Source organism: Bufo bufo, chromosome 9 (genome assembly GCF_905171765.1).
Source record: "Bufo bufo chromosome 9, aBufBuf1.1, whole genome shotgun sequence".
Lineage (NCBI taxonomy): Eukaryota > Metazoa > Chordata > Amphibia > Anura > Bufonidae > Bufo > Bufo bufo.
In genome coordinates this window covers 29,616,977-29,635,285 of record NC_053397.1, presented here as the reverse complement: position 1 = coordinate 29,635,285, position 18,309 = coordinate 29,616,977, and the positions used below count along the sequence as shown (strand labels likewise).

At 44.0% G+C, this 18,309-nt stretch overlaps 1 protein-coding gene across 2 annotated transcripts in view; it reads left to right on the top strand.

Annotated features, from left to right (window-relative positions):
• PTPRG (protein tyrosine phosphatase receptor type G) overlaps positions 1-18,309 on the top strand; it is a 494,056-nt gene that overhangs the window by 348,494 nt on the left and 127,253 nt on the right. For both annotated transcript variants that reach the window (XM_040407763.1, XM_040407764.1), the window contains exon 10: positions 7,480-7,588. In XM_040407763.1, coding sequence (XP_040263697.1) covers positions 7,480-7,588 — 109 coding nt within the window. The remainder of the gene's footprint in view (positions 1-7,479; positions 7,589-18,309) is intronic.

The following is an 18,309-nucleotide window of genomic DNA, read 5'->3' as shown; positions in this document are numbered from 1 at the left end:
TGAATGGGGACAAAACTGAAGCGTGTTTTTCTGGTATTGAGACCCTATGACTGATCTCCAAACTGGAAAATATTAACGCTAGTGTAAAAGTAGCTTTTATCTCCTATTGTGATGTTGCTCCTATAATGGAGGTTGTCCAGTATGAACAAGCCTTTCTCATATTCATAGGCACCATCCCAAATGCAGGTCATATGTTCTAGCTACTAGATGTCCTCTTCCACCAGGCAGGGGCGATGCTAGGTTAAAACATTCGGTGCCTGGGCCCCTGATGTTTTTTTCCCAGGCCCCAAATGTCCTGCTTGCCGCTAGATACAACTGTAAGTCCTCAGGACGGCAATACAATTGAATCTAATGCACTGGAAGAGCTGAAGGACCTGTGATGACATCACAGGTCGTGTGACCAGTAAAAAAGGCAGTGGTTGAGAAGGACCTGCGATGATGTCACATTCATGTGACCAGTGCAGGAGTGGACGGCAGTGAAGAGGAGAAGTCCTGGGGGAAGAAGCTGTGGTGAGGTCTGTACATGAGGATAGGTAAGTGAAGGGAGAGGCAGAGCAATGCTGGGAGTTGTGGTTATTATTTCCTTGGGACTGTATGTTGAAGGCAGCTGGGGAGGAGGTGATGTTGTTTACATGGGACTGTATTTTGTATTTTGAAGGAAGCTGTAGATAGAGAGGGATGTTATTTACATGGGACTGTATTTTGGAGGAAGCTGTAGATAGAGAGGAATGTTATTTACATGGAACTGTATAATGGAGGGGGCTGGGGAGGAGGTGATATTTACATGGGACTGTATTTTGGAGGGAGCTATAGATGAAAGGGATGTTATTTACACGGGACTGTATATTGGAGGGGGCTGGTGCAATGGTGTGATGGTATTTACATGGGACTGTATGGTGGAGGGAGGGAAATAGTGTTATTTACATGGGACTGTATATTGGAGAGGCTGAAGGGAGGGGGTGATATTTACATGGGACTGTATATTGGAGGAGCTGAAGGGAGGGGGGTGATGTTATTTAAATGGGACTGTATGGTATAGGGAGGAATATAACTACAGGGGGCACTGCAAATCCAGGGGACATTAGGCGTTCTTATTACTACTGGGGGCTCTATAGGAGGGACTTATAGATCCCCCTTGTTTCTACTAAGAGCACCATGGGGGACCTTATTACTACTGAGGGGTCTGTAGGTAGCTTTATTACTACTGGGGGAACAATAGGGGGCCTTATTGCTACTGGGGGCTCTGTGAGGGTATTATTAATACTGGTGGGCTCTTCTACTAATGGAGGCACTCCTGGGGAGCGTTATCACTGTTGGGGCACTGTAGGGGGCAGTATTACTAATGGAGGCATTCTAGACACATGTCCGTGTGTCACACTCTGCAGAGACGAGGTGGCTGAAAGAAGTTTTACGGACCAAATGTAGAAGATGAGAAGATCTACATCAGAGGAGACGTCATCTGGAAGCACTGGATGTGACAGGTACTGTATGTGCTGCTGTATCGTAAGTATGTGGTGTGGGGGGGGGGGGGGGTTGCCTTAGAGAACTGAGCCATATTCATTGGGGCTTGGGCCCTGGATCTTTTGAGACCCTAGCAACGCCCCTGCCACCAGGTAATGGCTTTTGTGATTAGAGGGTTGTATTAATAGCGGTCACGGTTTACTCTTCCTTAAAAGGGGTTGTTCAGGAAAAGGGTCTATCTTTTTTGCTTGTGTGTCATATTGCAGCTCATATCCGTCCACTTGAATGGTGGTTAGCTGCAATACTTGGTCCAGCTCCTTAACAAATGTGGCCCCTGAATTGACAATCTGGTCGCAGTGTATCCAGCATCTGGTACCCCAACCATCTGATGTATCTTTGTGGGAACTTGAGTGTTTAACTTGCCCTGCAATGCCATCACAAGAGGGGGGGGGGGGGGGGGGGAAGGGGGACATGAAGTATCGAAAAATTCCCAGTAAACTCAATGTGCAGTCTAATGTAGTGCGTGGACATGCATGGTCCTCCAGAAAAAGAGACACTCTTTGTAGCTGATCTCTGAGGAGCCTGAAAGGAATACTTAAGTATCTATTTTATATATATACTGTATATATAATTTCAAAGGCTTCACTGGATGCCGCTCTATAGTTTAACTAAGCAGAGGTTCCCCTTCTCATTGATAAAAATACTCATAAATTTTATATTAAATGAGACTATCCAAAGGTAGATAATTTCTTAAAGGGATAGTCCCATGAAAAATATTCAATATTTTTCAAAGCAGCAGTGGGATCTGAATACTTTTGTGATTTCATCTAACTAATAATTTAGTATAACCTATTTAAAAATATATATATATCTGCATAGCGCCACCTGCTGTTTGTTCTTTTCTTTATTTCTCCATCCACCTCGTTGAGGTGGTTGCACATGCTCAGTTTAAATCTTCAACTGTAACTAGTCATAGCTTCTGTTAGAAGCTGTGGCAATAATAGGGAAAGGGCTACAGCAGAAAAGGGCATGCCCCCAGAGATGTGATAGGGAAAGAGCTGCAGCAGAAAGGACACACCCCCTGAGCTGCCAGCCTGAAATAAATCTAGGAGACTATTTGGAGCAATGCATGGGGGGAGCTCTGGATCCATATGAGGTACAGGGCTGGTTCTAGCTTTCTTAGAAAGAGATGGTCATGTACTTATGACTTTAACATCAATCATGGCATAACCCCTTTAAGTGGACCAAACATTGAGGGTCCCTTACAAAAAAGCATCTTGACAACTTGAAGGACTAGTGGTGGAAGAAGTAAGAAGGTCATGGATGTCCTGTGCTTACCTACGAGCAGAGCCACCTCTAGGCTTTTCTAGTAGATCACTTTTTTTTTTTTTTAGATGTGGTCTTCATCATACTTGCCACCTTCATCCCTACAAGCCTCCTGATCAGTGTAAGGAGGGAGAAATGAGATCTGATAGGTATTAGAAAGTCTGTCCTGATGTCCAACAGTAAATGGCCTCTTTAAATCCAGACTAAAAGTATCGTAAACCTTTCAAGAACACAATAGGAATATATATTGTACCCCGAGAGTATAAATAAAGGAAGAAAATGTCGGACATTTTACTGGAAGACCATCAGTCAGGTTAAGTGCCTTGTTGGACATCTACAAACGAGAAACCAATCATTATTAGTACATGGGTGAGGGCCATCCCTAGTAGCCTAAGGGTTAAAGAAAGATTTGACCAGTCGGAGAAAAAAAATGACTTGGGCGAATTGCTTTTAAATGCAAATATTATTTCGGCTCCACACTATTTTAGGATTTCCCCAGTTCAGCACTCTCGTCTTTACACCAGTGCACATTTCTTTGCCCTTGCCGGGGAATCAAAGTAACTCTTCCAGGTTTCAGAGAGCTTCATTTAATGTTAATCTGAATCGGCTGGTAACATAACGAAGTCTGGAATTGTGTATGTACATGGAAAAAGCCAGCGCCTACAATAAATCTCCTAATGACTTTTTTTTTTTTTCCCTTATTTTATTTCTGAATGTTCTATCCTCTGGGCCTGCTCCATAGCTTATACACTAACGCTCCCAGATAAAGATTACTCTCCTTCATTTCCATTTATATTTTCTGTTCCCCCACTAGACATTGCTATCTGGGTCACGTCTGGCAGTACTTTGGTTCAAAGAATAGAGAAGGAATCAATTGAACGGCGCACAAGGTTACAATGTTCCAGGATGAATTTCTTTGTAACCATTACATTATCATAAGGGACGTCGGGGTGGAGGGGGTTGTGGGGGCTGTGAGTACAATAATTAGCAGAAGCAACCTGTCCTGAGAATATAGAGCGTATCAACCATCAGTTCATGAATGTGCAGAAACCGTATATTAATTATGAAAAATGTTCTGAAAATTGGGAGCGTTTTATCTTCAGAGCAATAAGTGATATGACTTTATATAGTATCCAGATATCGGAAAGCCTCTGCTTTGCTTACCTCCTTAGATATAATACCCATAGGTACCAATGAGACTTAAAGGGGTTGAGCCACCAAAAATATTCTACATTTTTCAAACCAGCACCTGGATCTGAATACTTTTGCAATAGCTTTTTATTAAAAATGTTGTATAGCCGCTGAGCTATTCAAAGAAATCTATCTGTATAGCGCCACCTGCTGTTTGTCCTTTTCCTTAGTTTTCCGTCCACCTCACTGAGAGGGCTCAGTTTAAGGCCTCTTTCACATGGGCGTCCCCAGTTTTGTTTTGGATGCGTCGCGTGTGCATTGTGGGAAACCCGCGCGAGTGCGCACGCAATTTCAGTCGGTTTTGACCTGCGATTGCGGCGTTCAGTTCTTATCGCACGGGTGCAATGCATTTTTCACGCGCGTGATAAAAAACTGAATGTGGTACCCAGACCCGAACCCGGACTTCTTCACTGAAGTTCGGTTTGGGTTAGGTGTTCTATTCATTTTATTATTTTCCCATATAACATGGTTATAAGGGAAAATAATAGCATTCTTAATACAGAATTCTTACTAAAATATGGATTGAGGGGTTAAAAATAACAAAAAATTAACTCCCCTCATTCACCTGATCGCGCAGGACCTGCAAAAGGACCTTTGATGACGTGGTGAGCGCGGTGACATCAACTCAGGACCTGCTGAATGAAGATAGAAGATCCTTCATTCAGCAGGACCTGCGCTGACGTCACCACGCTCACCATGGGGTGAGCGTGATTACGTCATCAAAGGTCCTTTTGCAGGTCCTGAAAGAAGAAGAAAGAACAATATGCTGGCTGCGCGATCAAGTGGATGAGGTGAGGTAAAAATTTTTTTTTTTTAGTAAGCATTCTGTATTAAGAATGCTATTATTTTCCCTTATAACCATGTTATAAGGGAAAATAATACAGTAAATTTACTTAACGGGGTCCGGGGTTGCTCATCCCTATCGTCTCCTAGCAACCATACGTGAAAATAGCACTGCATCCACACTTGCTTGCGGATGCTTGTGATTTTCACGCAGCCCCATTCATTTCTATGGGGCCTGCGTTGTGTGAAAAACGCAGAATAAAGAACATGCTGCGATTTTCACGCAACGTGCAAGTGATGCGTGAAAATCGCCGCTCATCTGCGCAGCCCCATTGAAGTGAATGGGTCCGGATTCAGTGCGGGTGCAATGTGTTCACCTCCCGCATAGAAAACTCGCCCGTGTGAAAGGGGCCTAAATCTTCAAAGACCACCAGCCACATCTTTTGTTAGAACTTCTGCCAGTTACAGGGAAAGAGCCACAGCAGAAAGGAGATGCCCCCTGAGAAAAGACATGCCCCTGAGCTACCAGCCTGAAATAAATCTAGCCAAACAATTGGAGCAATGAATTGGGAGATCTATGGTTCCATATCGGGTACAGGGTTGATTCTAGCTTTGTTAGAAAAAGATGCTATATGATGTCTGATTTTTTTTATTAATTTTTTTAAGAAATCATGGCACAACCCCTTTTAATTATCACCTACAGATGGTCCACCAGATAAAATGAAAATGTTTGATTGCCAAAGAAATCACAATATACAGAATTTTCTGTTAATTCACAATCATGTAACCTAAACATGGGTATAAAAGACTTTCTAATAGTAATAGTACCAAAACCTACGGTATACACTGGAGTAGGTTGGTTCAGCCGGTTTGGCCAACCTTAGTTCAATGTGGCCTAAGATTTCTTCCTGGGATTGATGTGGTGCAAAGAGGTTTCCTACCCAAATCTTGGTGCTGTAGATGTGTTCGGCCTCTTTCACAAGTCAGTGCATCCATGGACCGCTCATGCAACCTATGACTTTAATGTGTGAGCATCAGTGGTTTTCCATGGACCTTGGGTCCCCGGAAGCGCGCACAATTTTTTGGTCTGTGATTATGGATCCCTCATGCACATTATAGTCTATAGGTCAATAGGGCGAAACCGCTTGACACAACATAGATGTCATCCATATTTGGTTTGTGGTTCTTATGGACCACTGGTAGGAGAAGCTCTGGAAATGGATTTTCAGTTTAAGGCCTCTTTCACGCGAGCAAGTTTTCCGCGCGGGTGCAATGCGTGACGTGAACGCATAGCACCCGCACTGAATCCGGACCCATTCATTTCAATGGGTCTATGTACATTAGTGTTTTTTTTTCACGCATCAGTTCTATACTAATTGGACACCCGTTTTCCCACATATGTTTTTGGTGCCAGGTACATGTACTGTATTAAACTATTCCCCAATGCCATATTTTGCAGTCGTGATTAATTATCCAAGGTCCTGTAGATATGCAAAATAATAGAAGGAAGGGACTAATTAAGAAAATGGTTACTGTTGCCAGAGGATAGCAGTACATTAGGTCCTCCTCCTACCCTCTGCAGATGGTGAACTTTCCCTTTCATGACTTTCCTCTTTAGCAGTGGATTCTGATGTCACTTTACCAGGAACCATAAAGTTGTTAGCCCAAGCTCAGCACCCTTTGACGTCCCCCGAAGACTACTCATATTACCTAGTCAGGTCCTCTTTTTAACTTCAATCCAGTTATGGTTGGCAGATAGACTTTTAGTAAAACTTTAGGTCCTCCCTCCCATCTCTGCAGATGGTGGACCTTGACTTGTATGACTTTCCTCCTCAGCAATGGCTTCTGATGTCACCTTGCCAAGAGCTGTAACGTTGCAAATCCAAGCTCGTCCCTGAGGGTTATCCATATCAATCAATCAGGCCTCAGCTTTCAACTTCTAACCAGTACTAGAAGAACTTACTTGCTGTGGTCAACAGTTGTGTTTTTTTTTTTTTTTTTGTCACACATTAAAATGTTAGGTTAATGTATTTGTAGATAACTATCTCTGGAATGTCATCCGAACTTCACTATGATAAGTCTATGTATAGTACCTTGTGTTAAAGTCTAATAACCCATGGGGAGTCCGGGGACAAATAGTTCTGCTGTCTTACGCTCAGGCAGTGATTTTTTTTATTTTTTTTCCTGTAGCAAAGGACATTTCAATGTTCTGCTTGAAAAGTAAATTGAGGTAGAGAGGGGTGTGCTCTGCGCTCATTATTTACGGGGGCTACTTATGATATCGCCTTTGGCTTGGGCATGTAGCACAGACACTTCATCGGTTTTATTGCTCCATAAAAAAAGGCATAAAAACAAGAGAGAGACAAACAAGTGAAAAATACATAGATTCCAACGGATCTATCATTTTATTGGCCGCATAAATATTTTCCGACGTTTCTTTGTGAAGGCGAGCATTATTGAGCTCTTAAAATTGCTTTTTTAATGACATCCATGACAGTTTTAAATTAATACCTTGTAGTGTATTTAGGGACTTGAAGCTTTTTGGGTGAGTGTTTTAGAGAGTGTGATGTGAATAGATAAATATCATATGGTTCTGTAGGAGACTGGGAATATTCCTCACTGTTAGTGTCTGGCTCAGTGTGAGAATACAGCGCCTCGACGTTGCTAACAGAAAATGTGACTTTCCTTCTTTTTTTTTTTTTTTTTTTATCTCTACAGAATGTCACCATTAACCACGCCTCTCCAGATATCCTCTACCTGTTCAGAGTGCAGGCAGTGTGTCGCAACGACATGCGGAGTGACTTCAGCCAAACCATGCTTTTTCAAGGTAAGAAACAGAAACCTTTCCAATTTGGCTAATGAATACATTTATTGGTCATTTGTCATCTTCTGTGGGCAGGCAGTAGATGGCGCTAAAGTGAAACCCCATGGGATCTCTGCAGAAACGGCGCCACTTTTGTCTATGGGGTGTGCGTGGTATTATAGTCCACCCTATTGAAGTACTTAGTCGAGTCACATTATTATGGCCACTTCCTACTTTGTATCTCATGAAGGAAGTCACGTGTGGTGAGCTGGCTTGGTGGGTAGAAATGAGCGAAGTTCTTAAAAATTCGATTCGGCTGCCTCGTAGAATTTTACAAAAAAAAAAAAATTTGCTTTGCCACAAATTACTTGCGCAATGACTAGGAACGGTGATTTGCCCCCCCCCCCCCCCCTCATTGAACCCCTTAGATGCTGCGTTCATCGCTGATCGCTCCTTCTGAGATTAATATTAAAGGGGTTGTCCAAGTTGTTTTTTTTATTCTTTCTATGTTTCTAACTAGGCAATTGTAACCGCTTTCCAATTAACTCACTTTATCTCCGGTGGCTGGTTTCTCAGATTTCACTGAGGGTCACATGACCTGTGATGTCAGCTTCTCTCCCTGCTCTGATAATGTTCCTGAACAAGCCTGAGAGATCTGTACACTAGACCACTGTGTTGGCCACGCCCCCCTGCACTGCCAGCTGCTGCTTATTGCTCTCTCCCAGGATTCTTAACCCCTTTAGCTGCACAGACTCAGGGCTGAAGTGTTTACTGTGTAGCTGCAGGCAGTGGGGAGACAAATGCTGGGCACAAGAGCTGAAAGAGAAGTTCTGCAGAGCATTGCAGGTAGGGGGAAGATCCTGTGTGTATTAGTGTCATTGTACAGCTAGGACTTGTAGTCCTACACATACAACATGCTGCTGAGTCTCCCAGCAGGCAGACGTGTCACTCAGGGCAGCACTTATATCCACTACCTTAGCAGTGCAGGGGGAGGGGCAGAGATTGTTTTTATTGTAAGTAAACAAAGGGCCAGAGGAGAACCAGGGAAATGAAGAAATAGATATTTTTTTGCCTAAACCTTGCTTAGCTCAGTTATATATCGCTGACCATCAGATTTACAGTGTTATATATTTTTCCATAACTCGGACAACCCCTTTAAGGCCTTTCAGAGGTTAATCATAAAAAAATGTAATCTAATTCTACTTACCTTATCCATTTGAGCTTGAAGAGGCCAACGCGGCCATCTTGCTTGAAGATCCAACGTGAAATCTTGCATGATGACGTCATACGTTACTGCACACAAGATTTTACATGGGATCTTCTAGCAAAATGGCCGTGGCAGCCTCTTTACGCTCAAATGGATTAAGTGAGTATGTTGTGTTTTTTTTTATTTTATTATTATTATTTATTATTATTATTATTATTATTTTTACCACCATTTCAGGGAAAGTTGATTCGTTACCACGAAGCACGAGGAAATTCGGCTTAGTGGCGAATCTAATTTTCTCTGAAATTCAAAACGAAGTCCTCGTCAGATACTTTGATTCGCTTAACACTATAGCACCATAGTAGGCTATCTCTGGTGCTCTCATAGAAATGAATAGAGCTGTGGCGCACATTTCTCTCCATTTCATGGGGGCTACATGGAGTACAGGGCCCCCATTCTAGTGATTTGGCAGGGGTCCCAGCAGTAGGACCCCCACCGATCTAATAGTTATCCCCTATCGTTTTCTAATAAGACCTAATATTTTTGACTCATTTGTCCTACTTTTAGGACTTGTGTGAGAATCTTATGTAGTTTTAGGTTACATTTATGCAGCAATACAGAAATTTCTCAAGGGTTCACAAACTTTAAGCACCACTGTATATGCCATTTACAGTCTTTAGAGGGGTTGGGTGTTAGGGATAAAGTTCAGGAATAGTATTAATTTTTTAAATTGTATGGTGCCCTTACTTTCTTTAGCAGTATCTTATGAATTTGGTATATATTTTCACTTTTTTACAACCGTTTGTTTACAAAATGTATTTTTTTTTAATGGTTTTTGTTTAGAATTCTCATCGCTTTTTGTTTTGTCGGAACCTCTTATAATCTGTAAATCAGGCCAATTAATTTCCCTTTTTTATGGTAACGGCTTTTACGGTGCTTTAAAATTGAGCTGTCAGAAATCAGATAGGCATGTTGCACTCTGTAATTAAGATATGCAAAGTAAATTAACCCATTGTTTGACAACGTGCCTGAAGTTTATGGCAGCGACTGACCTGCCAGATGTCCATAGCAAGCCTGGCACTGTTTCTCCAAAATCCGAAATTAAGTAAATATTTACTGGGTACTTTGTACAGTGTAAAAAAAAAAAAAGTTGATGCTTTCATGGATGGAAAACCTGAAAATTAATCTGGATAGACACTGCCTGCTGACAGCCCCTACAGAGGAGTAATGGAGCGAGAGCTGCTGAACTTGCAAGTCTTCACATAAGATCCTAAATCAATCTGTTAAGCTTAATTAGTGCATCTGTTGTTGGCTCTAGAGAGGCCCAGAGCTACAGAACGTTACTTACCCCATGCATCAGAACTTTCTTTACCGGTGACCCAACCAGAGTTGAGAACATGGGTATCGGTTGCTTGTGAGGATGTCCATTAATATCCAAATTCATCAGGTGGGAGAACGCAGACCCTTTAGATTTGCAGAAATTCATGAAATGTAGTTCCGAATGAATAAGTCCCTTAAAAGGTACACTTTAGTCAGATTTTTTATATTTTTTTTGTTATAAATGCAATATTCATAAAAAACTATTTTTTATTTAATTTTTTTGCCATTTTTTTTCTTTCATTTATGCAGTGCTATGCCACTGAGAAATAAATATAAAATGCTGCCCTTTTGCAGCAGGCAAAACTCCTATACAGATAAGTAACCCAGTGTCAGTTTACTGCTGCTGTGAGAGGAAGATGTTCTCTGAAGGGTAATCCTCATTATTAATAGTATTTGTAGAATTGGGATGTCAGTTTCGCAGCTGTATTGTTCTCTTGATAGGCCTAAATAAAGATGTCTACAGAAGAGTATTGCATTGATTAGTGTAATGTGCGATGCTTTAACTAAGTAACTAATGGGGGGCTCTCTCTGGTCGGAGTGAGTGGTCTGACTGAGAGAGTTAATGGAGACTTTGCTGTGCTATAAGTTAAAGAGCCAGGACAAGAAGTGGAATACATGTAGTGACTTTAAAAAAATTATATCCAGAAAACCATCCACCCATTTTCTGGTTAAAAATAAATAAATTAAATTACATAAAATATGGGTTGTTTACAAACCTAAAACATTTTTTAAATGGTAGAGTCCCTTTTAAAGGGGATGAGCCATCAGTAAATAACCTATTTTTTTAAATTGTGTCTTTATTGAAGAATTTTTGGTTGTTCTTTTTAATTTTCTGTGTCTATATCTATATTAAAAAAATATATATATTATAATCCTGACCACTAAGACTAATAGGTGAGACTTGTTGCTCTGTACAGATCGCTTTACTGCAGTTATCTGCTTATTACAGACATGATTAGAATGACAGCTATCACATAGATAGATAAATAAACACATTACCAATAGGTGCTATCACAGCTTATCTACTCCCTCTTGACCTCTGCTTAGAAAACTCACCAATAGAAGCCAATGAGGTCATCTCCTGTCCATTGTGTCTATGGCCCATGGTGGCTGCCGTAAATCATCTATAAATGCTGTTAGGAAAAAATCCTAGATCCAAAGTCTCTTTGCTCGGAATAATGCTGTACGGAGATCTGTCTCCGTACAGCATTAAAATATACAATTTCCGATTATGCAAAGTTATTCGCGAAGTCCCGCAAGACTTCATTGAATAACTTTGGTATTTGATTTTTTAAACTGAAAAACTTGGATGGATCCGAACTCTGGTTTGGTTACGAGCTGCCAGTCAGAACCGAACCTGATGGCGTACACTGTTATGGGGTGTTCTGTGGGAGTAGAGAAAAACGGTTCTTCTGTTCACTGATGGTAAGCAGAGATCTCGAAAATGAATTCATACGTAAAGAATATTAGAAAGTTGCATTGCATAAAGCTGCATCACATTAAAGGCAATTTCTTACAAATGCATGTGTAACGGTCCATTTGTCACTGTTATTCTGTCACCTTTTTGTTATTTTACGTTCTGTGGGGATTCGCTCTAGTAGTTAGGATACTTTTACACTTTTTATACAGAGTGGGTTGTTTTTCCCATCCAAGAGACCGCGAGGGTTTCTGCCATATAGCAGTTCGAAGGGCGAGAACCAAGTAGAGATCTGGGGTACCTCTCGAACAGGAGATAGGGCAGAAGAAGGTCCCAGTCCTTCCCATCTTTAGCCACCACCCTTTTCAACATATTTTTTAATGTTTGGTTAACCTTTCTACCAGACCGTCTGTTTGCGGATGGTAAACACATGTCCGTAGCTGTTTTATGTGCAGCAATTTACAGAGTTCCCTCATCACCTTGGACATAAAAGGGGGTCCCCTGGTCAGTCAGAACCTCTTTAGGTAGCCCCACTCGGGAGAACATTTCCATTAGCTCCTTAGCTATCAGTTTAGCCGATGTATGTCGCAGTGGCATCCGGGTACCGAGTGGCGTAGTCTAGGACGATCAAGATGTGTTGGTGTCCTCTAGCGGACTTTGGTGCTGGGCCTACGAGGTCCATAGCGATATGCTCAAACGGTACCTCAATGATCGGGAGAGGTACCAAGGGACTACAGAAAAGGTTCTGGGGCTAGTTGCCTGGCAGGTCGGGCAAAATTTACAGAATTCGTCCACCTCCCTAAACACACTGGGCCAGTAAAACAATTGTAGAATCTGGTCCTGTGTTTTCTGCATTCCCAGATGACCCCCGAGAACATGTTGGTGGGCCAACTCTAACACGAGTTTGCGATAAGCCTGGGGCAGCACCAACTGTTCAATGGGTTCACCCCGCAGCTGGTTTACCTGATACAACATATCCTGCTGAACCACAAAACGGGGGAACACTGACTCTGCCCCAGCTTGTTGTGGTTCACCATCTACTATTAACACATTTTCCCAGGCTCTGGATAGGGTGGGGTCCCGATGTTGTGCAGTACCAAAATTATCACCAGAGACATTGAGGTCTGCCAATTCAGAACCAGTCCTCCACGTCTCGCACCATCACACTTAGCGGGGTTGTCTCCCCCTCTTCCACCGAAGTGGCGGTCACCCCTACCGCTGGCCCTTCTGCCTCGGGTTCCCAGGGTTCTGGCCTCTCCCCGGAGCTAGGCCACTCTGCTGGGGTTACCCCTGTCTCATGGGTATCGGTCACTTTCATAGCAGGCCACAGTGCCGGGAAACCAGGGAAGTCTCTCCCTATTATAAGTTCGTAGTGTAAGTTTGTGGCTACTGCCACTTCGTGAGTCCACCTGCCGGCCACCGTGGTTAGAGACACCAGGGCGGTGGGATAGTCTTTTAAGTCCCCATAAATGCACATGACCCCGACTTTCCGGCCAGTATACACAGACTGTACCAGGGGAGCCCTTACTAGGGACACCAGACTCAGAGTACAGCAGGGCCTCCGCTGGAGTGTCTCCAACCTCCAACTGGCACAAGTGATTTAGAGTTTCTGGGGTACCCACTGCACACAGCTTCCTGGCATATAACGACTGACGGAAGCCATAGTTCGTGTCCATGGGTTCCACCTGATGTGGACTTTCAGGTTGTACATGGCCAGGCTCCCGACAGCGCCAGCAGACTATCTGAGCCGGATCCATAGGGGGTACATCCCGGGCGGGTTTGGTTGACACAAGTCGTCGTGTCTGGGGTGGAGATTTACAGGATTTGACTGCCCCCCCCTCCCAAAAGAACCCTCCTGTAGATTCCAGGTAGCCTCATAGCGTTCCACCAGGTCGACCATCTCAAGGGCATAACCTGGAGACACCTGGCCGATCCATTGCTGGAGAGGGGGTGGCAAAGCCCTCCAGAAGATATCGGCCAATAGTCTATCCATCATAGCCATGGGACTCAGCACCTCAGGCTGTAACCACTTTTGCAAAAGGTGGAGTAAGTCATAATACTGGGGTCTCGCAGGATCAGCCGGCTTAAACCCCCAGTGATGTACCCGCTGGGCCCGGAACAACACATTCACCTCCAGTCTCGCCAAAATCTCATCCATCACTTTTTGGTAGTCGGCCACTTGATCGCCTGGCAAGTCAAAATACACCCGCTGGGAATCGGATGCCAGGAACGGAGCGACGACCTCAGCCCACCGGTCTTGGGGTAGCTTCTCCCTTGTGGCCACTTTCTCGTACATCGCCAGGTAGGTTTCGATGTCGTCTGCGGGTGTCATCTTAGGAATCACCACACGGACTGCCTTCCGGGCATCGTGGACGCTCGGGGTTGCTCCTGCTGTCTGCAAAGCCATCACGTGTTGTAGCAGCAACTGGTTGGTCTCTTGCTGCTGCTTGTTAGCCTCCCATTGTTGCAGGTTTGTCTCTCGCTGCTGCAGATTAGCCTCCATGAGGGCCTTCACAACAGCCTCCATTTTGTCATGGGACACGGGTTGTAATACCGCTGGTTTGATATGATATACCACCGTGCCCAAAAATGCGAACCAAAAAATATTTTGGCGTTCACGCCAGCCTCACTGCTAATGCCCGCATCCTCCACCAATTGTGGCGATTCTCTCTGGTAGTTAGGATAAGCGGGCACAGTATAGTGGCAAAATACAAGTTCGTACTTCAAACTTCAGTGTTTATTCACACATGATGCCAAAAATAAAACATCACTTTTGCAGTGTTGGTGTTACTTCACACCCAATGGCAAGTTAATAAAACAAAAGTCACCTTGGTGGCAGTTCTGCCTCAGAAAGTTAAAATACAGGCTTTAGGCAGCGTGTTCTCCTGACACACGGGTCTCCGCTTTCCAGCCCAGCACAGGCCCCAGATCCCAGCACACAGACCTCCTGAGCTCCACTGCCAGACGGCGGTAATCCTTTCCAACTAGCAGTTCTGGCTGTTTTTTATGCCTGGCAAAACCCCGCCTGGAACATGGGGAGTAGTCACCCACCCAGCACTTTGACTACTCCCAGTAAGAGCCGTCCTGGATCAGCTATTACAGCCATGCTATGTACCAAGGTGTCAAACAGCAACTGCTGCTGACACACAAAAACCAGCTCTTACTCCACCGAGGCCAGGAACCTCGGTGACACGTACCTATCATCCACGATGATTCCTTGTACCTTCTTACAGTTCCCTGATGTCCTTCACTCGAGCCGTAAACATTCAGTCCTGTTTCAATTGAAAGTATTGCTCTTTTGTGGATGTATTCAGATATTTATAATGTAAAAACCTGCTTACAACTGATTCTGGTGGTTCTTATAATAGTGTAAAATGATATGGCAGTGCCATAAAGACATACAGTGCCAGACTTACCTACAGGCACACTAGGCAGTTTGCAGATTAAGTTGAGGCCAGTGCACCTCGCATCACTGTGCGTGCACTGAACATGACTTGTGATGATGCACTCGACCTATGGCATCTGTTTTTTGTTGCTTTTTTTTAACTTTGAGATCATGCCCAGCCCCCTTTATTTAGGTTAACAGAGTTAACAGAACACCTTGAAAATGACCATACAAATTAGACTGGTGTCAGCCGAACCCACCAACTATAAAATTGTATGGCGTCTCCCAACTCTTCCCCAACAGCAGATGCTAGGGAATAGAAGGATTGAGCATATTGGAGTTCAACAGGCCCCATCCTTTTGTTCTGAAGCAAAGGCGGACTGGCCATAGACCCTACAGAGAAAATTCCCGGTGGGCCGTCTGAGCCCTACCGATGGTTGCCATCTGGGTACATAACAATCTGATGCCCTCAGTGTTAATGCTAGGAACCCCAGGTACATATGCACCTGGCCGGCGGCCACAGGTACCATCCTGAATTCAACTCTATTGCTGTCCCTAGGATGGTGATACAGTTTAATACTGCGGCAGGGGAAGCAGTATATTGTGCTGTACTGTGCTATTTGGTTTTGCCGGGGTGGTATTTTGTCAGGCAGAACTCATTGCTGGTTGGACCTGCCTTCTGCCATGGATTTACCTACAACATGGGGTCACGTTTAGTTTATTTTTCAGGTCCACTTTATGTTCCCAGTCTGACCCTGTTTTCGAGAGAAATGAGCTGCTGCTAGAGGTTTCTGGCAGCAGTTTATTCTCCTCTCATTGAAATCACATGCACACTCGTCCAAACTGGGGGTGCATGTGAGGGGGAGTCAAGAGGAAGAGCTATCATCTGAAGAGATGGGCAGCTTAAAGGCTCTTAAACCATTTCTCCAACCTAGTGACCCCAGCTTTTCATTGTGGAAACCCTACCAAACATCTCATACAGTGGATATAAAAAGTCTACACACCCCTGTTAAAATGTCAGGTTTCTGTAATGTAAAAAAAGAGACAAAGATAAATAATTTCAGAACTTTTTCCACCTTTTAATGCGACCTATAAACTGTACAACTCAATTGAAAAGCAAACTGAAATATTTTAGGTAGAGGGAAGTAAAAATATAAAAATAAAATAATATAGTTGCATAAGTGTGCACACCCTTAAACTAATACTTTGTTGAAGCACCTTTTGATTTTATTACAGCACTCAGTCTTTTTGGGTATGAGTCCATCAGCATGGCACATTTTGACTTGGCAAGATTTGCCCACTCTTCTTTGCAAAAACAGATCTGTTAGATTGTGAGGACTTCTCCTGGGCACAGCCCTCTTCAGATCACCCCACAGATTTTCAATCGGATTCAGGTCTGGGCTCTGGCTGGGCCATTCCAAAACTTGAATCTTCTTCTGGTGAAGCCATTCCTTTGTTGATTTGGATGTATGCTTTGGGTCGTTGTCATGCTGAAAGATGAAGTTCCTCTTAATGTTCAGCTTTCTAGCAGAAGCCTGAAGGTTTTGTGCCAATAATGACTGGTATTTGGAACTGTTCATAATTCCCTCTAGCTTAACTAAGGCCCCAGTTCCATCTGAAGAAAAACAGCCCCGCAGCATGATGCTGCCACCACCATGCTTCACTGTGGGAATGGTGTTCTTTTGGTGATGTGCAGTGTTGTTTTTGCGCCAAACATATCTTTTGGAATTATGGCCAAAAAGTTCAACCTTGGTTTCTTCAGACCTTTTCCCACATGCTTTTGGGAGACTTCAGATGTGTTTTTGCAAAATGTAGCCTGGCTTGGATGTTTTTCTTCGTAAGAAAAGGCTTTCGTCTTGCCACTCTACCCCATAGCCCAGACATATGAAGAATGCGGGAAATTGTTGTCACATGTACCACACAGCCAGTATTTGCCAGATATTCCTGCAGCTCCTTTAATGTTGCTGTAGGCCTCTCAGTAGCCTCCCAGACCAGTTTTCTTCTCGTCTTTTCATCAATTTTGGAGGGCCGTCCAGTTCTTTGTAATGTCAATGTTGTGCCATATTTTCTCTGTGAACCATAGCTTTTGCTGTGGGATGCGACTAAGAAAATTTTAGGAAAGACCAACTAGAGCAGCTGAACTTTATTTGGGGTTAATCAGAGGAACTTTAAATAATGGCCGGTGTATACTGACTCCTATTTAACATGATTGTGAATGTGATTGCTTAATTCTGAACACAGCTACATCCCCAGTTATAAGAGGGTGTGCACACTTATGCAACCACATTATTATTATTTTTTTGTTTTGTTTTCTTCCCTCCACCTTAAAGATTCCAGTTTGTTTTTCAATTGAGTGGTACAGTTTATAGGTCACATTAAGGCCTCATGCACACGACCGTTGTGTGCATCCGTGGCCGTTGTGCCGTTTTTCGTTTTTTTTTCGCGGACCCGTTGACTTTCAATGGGTCCGTGGAAAAATCGGAAAATGCACCGTTTTGCAGCAGAGACCGTGATCAGTGTATCCTGTCCGTCAAAAAAATATGACCTGTCCTATTTTTTTGACGGACAATGGTTCACGGACCCATTCAAGTCAATGGGTCCGTGAAAGAACACGGATGCACACAAGATTGGCATCCGTGTCCGTAGGTTACTTTAATACAGACGGATCCGAAGATCCGTCTGCATAAAAGCTTTTTCAGAGCTGCGTTTTCACTTCGTGAAAACTCAGATCCGACAGTATATTCTAACACAGAGGCGTTCCCATGGTGATGGGGACGCTTCAGGTTAGAATATACTAAAAGAACTGTGTACATGACTGCCCCCTGCTGCAGCCCCCCCCCCCTGTAGTTAACACATTGGTGACCAGTGCGGCCGCCCCCCCCCCTCCCTCCCCTGTAGTTAACTCATTGGTGGCCAGTGGGCCCCCCTCCCTCCCCTGTAGTTAACTCATTGGTGGCCAGTGGGCCCCCCTCCCTCCCCTGTAGTTAACTCGTTGGTGGCCAGTGGGCCCCCCCTCCCTCCCCTGTAGTTAACTCGTTGGTGGCCAGTGGGCCCCCCCTCCCTCCCCTGTAGTTAACTCGTTGGTGGCCAGTGGCCCCCCCCCCTCCCTCCCCTGTAGTTAATTCGTTGGTGGCCAGTGGGCCCTCTCCCCTCCCTCCCCCTCCTAATTAAAATCTCCCCCCCTATCATTGGTGGCAGCGGAGAGTACCGATCGGAGTCCCAGTTTAATCGCTGGGGCTCCGATCGGTAACCATGGCAACCAGGACTCTACTGCAGTCCCGGTTGCCATGGTTACTTAGCAATTTGTAGAAGCATTATACTTACCTGCGAGCTGCGATGTCTGCGTCCGGCCAGGA